The 5,617-nt window shown below is 38.5% G+C and overlaps 1 protein-coding gene across 1 annotated transcript in view; it reads left to right on the top strand.

Moving 5' to 3' along the window:
* ARHGAP10 (Rho GTPase activating protein 10) overlaps positions 1–5,617 on the top strand; it is a 155,006-nt gene that overhangs the window by 56,120 nt on the left and 93,269 nt on the right. Inside the window, exon 4 of the mRNA XM_009280245.2 lies at positions 3,301–3,372. Coding sequence (XP_009278520.1) covers positions 3,301–3,372 — 72 coding nt within the window. The remainder of the gene's footprint in view (positions 1–3,300; positions 3,373–5,617) is intronic.

The raw sequence follows: 5,617 nt of genomic DNA, 5'->3' as shown, positions 1-5,617 counted from the left end.
TGTTAAAAAAAAAAAAAAAAAAAAGAAAAAAAGTGTTTTGAGTTCCCAAGTTATAAATAAACTAAGTTAACAATGAGTAGCAGTAAAAAAGTACACATCTTTTTGTAGCTTTTCATGACAAGCACTGAATTCTAAGTACTGGAAAACGGTGCGAATGCCTCCCTATTTAATCTAGTATTGTGCATATTTTAATTATGAACTTCGTTTTTATTTCTGCCAGTCAGAAGAACAGCTCTGTAATTCACTGTTAAATTTACCAGTCATGTCTTGGTTGACAGTTTCTGTTTATAAACATATAAACTCACATACATGCTTATTTCAGTGAGAAGGAAATATTCTTTTTATATTTTTATGTATGGGCCTGATATGAAGCTCCATGAGAATGACCAAAGACATACAAAGTCCCACTTCACCAAGAGATGCTCAAAAGCCCCGCTGTTTAACCCAGGCACAGAAAGCAAAGGGGGTGACAAATAAATAACACTATCACAGGCAAAATTCTGCTGAAGAGGCATCTGTTAACAAAAGTTTAAGTTTTGCAAAATGAGAAACGACTTTTTTGGAAGGAGGGGAGGCTTGTTTTTCTTTTAATGAAAGTGTTACTGGCATATCATACCGCCGGCGGCAGTGGAATCTCTGTTGGCAGTCGCTGAGGGAACATCCCATTTTGATTTAAAGATTATTTTCTGCTTCAAACAAATTCCTGTAGCGGTTCCCATGGCTAATGCTGCACAGGAGTGTAGCAGACCAAGTGATTTGCAGCCAGCCTTGCTGGTTTATAAACCGCAGCCTTTTCTGCGTGTGGGTTTTTTTTTCTTTTTTTTTTTTTCTTTCTGTTACATCAAGGTGCTATGGTTTTCTTTGACTCGGACTCCATGTTCAGCATATTCACTGTATGTTGATCTTATGTTTCACTTTTTTTGTGTAAAAGTTCAATCAACTAGTAAGTAACTTGTCATTAGATATTTATTTTTAAGCTGACCATTTAACTGCTCAGTTGCTACCTTTAAATGCTTTTAAGTGATTACACTAACCATAGTGCTCTTACATCCTGGCAGCTAGTGTCATCCTCTCTGAGTTTTGCTCTGAGGAGGCCTCATAGCTTTCTCCCTCACTTTGTCAGTATAGAGGAAACTGGCAGAAACAATTTAAACTTCTTAAAGTTTTCCAATATAGAAGGACTATTCTGTGATTTCCACGAGCAGTTCTCCACTCTGACTTTTGAGAATGCTTGCGATCAGCAAAGAGAGATCCTTCAGTCCTCAGGCGCTTCTGCTGTGTCCCAGGAAACTGCTTCTAGTGCTCGATCCAATTATAAATCCAAATTGCTGTTTACTTTCAGCCCCTAAGAATTTCCAGCAAAGTTTTGGGAGCCTGACAAAATTTGAAAAATCTGAGTATCCTAAAAACTGCCCTGGAGACTGGGTAACTGGTAACTGCTTGAGTAGTTAGGATGTATGTGCACAGGCTGCCCCGTGGGCTAAATCCTTCCTAGAACCACAGTTCAGCTCCTGTTTGGGGCATTTGACTGCCCTGGCTCTCTTTCAGTGGAAGCGGAAGCAGCTCAGGGAACGAATGGTTCGCCAGCTGCCAAGACCATTCCCAAAGCCTTGGGATGAACTCTTCAGGATCTGTCTTTGCTGGGCTGGAGACGTGGCAGAAGTTGCTCTGTTGTCCTTCCCCCACCCTCCAGCTCGACACAAGGGTCTCCTGTGTTGTGGTTAGCCTGCTGCTGCTATACACTTTTGGAAGACAAAATTGTCAGATTTCCTTTTTCTTTTGCTTCCACCAAGGGTGCACTGTGAAGGGTGCTTTAAGTGTTTTTGACAAAATCAGGAAATGGATGTAGAAAAAAAAAAAAAAACGTTTGGGCCACGAGAACAAGTGCTCTGAAGTTAGGAATTATCTGTTGTATGGATGACTGTGCAACATGCAGTTTGGCCCAGACTTGCCAGATATTTGGGTTTCCAGTTAGCTACATAAGTTAGCATGCTGCCGTGGCTGTTAAAAAATCTGGGTTGCTCTGGTTACAGTGAATTGGCAGGGTGACTCCCACAGTAATCCCTGCGTGGCTCTGGGGGTGGGTGGGAGCAGACAGTGCTATTCAGATTTGTGTTGTGCCAGATCTCTAATACATCCCTCTTGTGGTTTATGATAAGAGCTTTTCAGAAGTTCCAGAAGGCTGGTTTAAGCCTGCAATGTTTTATCTGAAACTTTTCACATTTGAAGGGCGGTCCGGGGTGTGGTGGGAGGAGGGGAGAGAGGAAGCCTTCTGTTGTATCTACGGTGGGCTTCCAGGGAGCTCTGCCTGGACTTCTGGCAGCTCAGCCCTGAGGCTGTGATAAGCCCAGTGCTGAGCACAATTTACTCTGTGGGTCTGCCTTAGAGCTGAGACTGAAAGGATCCCACCTGCTCCTCCACACCTCCGATGCTCTTGTCATCTTTTCCGTGCTGCTGCTGTGTTCAAGAATTCCAACCTTTGCTGAAATTTCAAATATTTTTAAAATTTTGTCTTGTTTGCACCAAAACCAAACCCAACCTCGCTCCATCTCTGGTGAAATTTCATGTGAACTAGAAACTGTTTGCTGTCCAGATCTAATAAGCTACAGTTTTCTGTCTTAAAACGGCATATTGTGTCCTTTTTGTTTCTCTTTAGTATGGCTATCAGGCTGTTTATCATAAGCGCACTGGTGGCTGCTCACCCAGCCAACTAAACCTCTTGTTTCTTAACTTTACACCTCTTGATTTTACAACTTAGGTTAACTTAAGGTTTTCTTAGTGTAATTAAATGTAAATATTTGGAAATCTCTCTCTCTCTCTCTCTCTCTCAATGCCTAATGGCTTTAGCTGTGTGTTAAAAGCTTATTATTTGCTATTCAGTAGTCCATTCTGCAGCTGTTTGTAGTGTTTCTTGTTGCAGAAATTTGTGTGTCCCCAAATGAAAGTCATTTGTCCTGTGTCTCATTCAGGTGTTCAGTCACTGAGTCCGTTAACCTGATCTGCAAGACTGGCACAAGTAAAGCGGTTGCAGTTTGGCTGCAGCCTGTAAATCTCTGCAATTTCTGCATTTGTTTCAGATTTAATATTCCTGACAGTGGATTGAAATAAGGGATAGAAAGTTTGAAAGCTTGAATGAACTCAGAGATGTGATTTTTTTGAGTTAGGACTTAAGACTCGTAACTTGCATGCTTCTCCTTTATTTTACTGCAGAACTTGCTTGCTTTTTTCTTTTTATTGCTGATGCTGAAGTGACTTGTCAGTCCGGCTACAGAAACCTAACCCATGCTTTTTTTTCTTTAGGCACTCAGTGTTACTGAAACTCTGATCAAACCTTTGGAAAGATTTAGAAAAGAGCAGCTAGGAGCTGTAAAGGTTTGTCCCTCATTGCCTTTAATAAAGTTTGTTTAATTTCTCTGCTTGGATTGCATTGCAGTAATGACATGTATTTGGCAGAGAGATACTGTTGTTTATATTTCATGTATTCACACTTTTTTTTCCTCTCCTTTGAAACCTTGCTTCAGAAACAAATGGAAACTATGCTTCAAGAAGAGAAGAATGTGTCTTTTCCCTTCCTTCTCTCCTCCCCCTCCCTTATCTCTGGTGTCTGGAATAGGAGCAGTCCTGCTAACAGCCTGCCCTCCTTCCTAATGGGTAACCCTGTTCTGCTTTGTATTTGCTTCCAGTTGCACAATCAAAGGCTGAAAAATACTAACTACCCAAAGGAGGTCTTCCATATGCTTTCAACCGTATTTTTAGAACCCGCAAAGTGAAAATTGGCTTTGTTTTACTTTTTGTTTCAAATAAGTATCACATTGCCTCTGTATGAGTGGAAGAAAATAGAGATGGAGAGGCTAAAAGGATCTCATCATTTGAAGTTTTTTTTTTTTGTTTTGGTGAAAGCGTTCAGTAATTTTTTTTAAAGATTGTTACTATGTTGTGTATATTAAAAAAAAGGCAAAGTAAACTTCGTATATTAAATACAGACTAGCTTTGGATAAAAGTAGCAAGGAGAAGAACCTCTTTGCACCTGTCTACCTTCCTTCTTCCAGTGAGAAATTTAAATGCTTATTAAAAAAAAAAAAAGGAAAGAAAACCAGCTATTTGACAGTTTTCTGTTGAAAAACTTAATTCATACATTTTTAAACCACCACTCTGCAGATGTTGTATTTTATAATATCATGACTTCATCAGCAGTAATATTTAATAGCTAAGGTAATGTTTCAATTACGAGAGTGTTATACATTTTGACTTTATCAAGAATGATTAACGTTCTGAATATGATTTCAGTGTTCATGAATGGAAAATGCTCTGTTGATCATAAATCATTACAGTTCAATAGTACAATGAGCTTTGTGTAATTTTATGGACTTCTGAGAAGTACATCAGACATCCCAACCAACATACAATAAAAACTTGGTCTCTAATATAGGGAGTCTTCTGAGGAAAAAGAGAATTAATCCTAAATGTAACCTATTGTCATAGAAGCAGCTGTTACGAATGGATTATTTCAACAGTATTTTTGGTGTTAAAGAACATGGCCATTTTTGGGGTGAGAACTCCTAATCCTTTAAATTATCTCATAATCTTCACTCATTTACTAGTCAGAATTCTGTCCCCGATGTTTCTAACATGACAAGTCACATTCACACAGCCTACATCTCGCGTTTTATTTGGATGGATGTTTCTTCCCTCGTGTCTCCCTGCATACTGTTTCTGTGAAGTTGAAGCTCTTATTTGTGATTTAGCCATTTTTTTTTTTTTGGACAGAATTCTCAGTGACCTTAAATAGAACAGTCTTGCATAACTGTGTAACACTTAAATATTTTTAGAGGATTTTTATTTAACTCTTTGAATATTCGTAACTGAATATTTATTCAATATAATCAAAAGTACTGACACTGGAAATATAATACCGCTTAGCTCTGAAAACCAAGTTATGGCATCTAGTAGTGAAATATATCTGGAACATTGTGTAGTATTTGCTTTAGGAAAAATTTACTCTCTACCATTACAAAATAAATGTTGAATCTGCTGCCTCAGATTTTCCTGTATCTTACATGCCCTGCTGATGAAATGGTCTGAGTTAGGCTTAAGAAGAAAAAGAAAATAAAAAAAAGTTTAGCTCCATAGTGCTGGCAGCTGAAACCCTTATTGAATTACCCCTTAGTAAGAGATGTTGCTGCTCTAATCCCAAACTACACGTGTAAAGTTTCTGGCTTTGCCTATTTAGAAGTCAATAGCTCTTTCTTTTTCTGGCAGCCCTCAAGTGTTGACCAGATCAATGGAAATTTTGCTAATATAAACACAAAGATTTCCGCCCCCCCCATTTCCCATACACTAATATGTTACCTCTAATCACACTAATACCATATGCATATCTTAATGTTTCTCAGTTGGTAAGGAATATCGTGGCTGCTTTTTTAAAGGAAGTTTTTAGACTCAGAGAAAAAAACTGGCATTTTTGGTAAAATTCCTTGCTGAGAAGCAATCCTAAACAGCTTAGATCCCCTCTTTAATAGATGCCATCTTCAGAATACAGTCGTTCAGAGAACAAAAACGTGTATAACATATATAGTATTACTTATTAAAAATGAAAGGTTAAGAGAAAAAATGAGCC

Source organism: Aptenodytes forsteri, unplaced genomic scaffold (assembly GCF_000699145.1).
Source record: "Aptenodytes forsteri isolate BGI_AS27 unplaced genomic scaffold, ASM69914v1 Scaffold227, whole genome shotgun sequence".
NCBI classification, from domain to species: Eukaryota; Metazoa; Chordata; class Aves; order Sphenisciformes; family Spheniscidae; genus Aptenodytes; species Aptenodytes forsteri.
The sequence above is the reverse complement of the archived record's forward strand: the minus strand, read 5'-3'. Positions and strand labels throughout refer to the sequence as shown.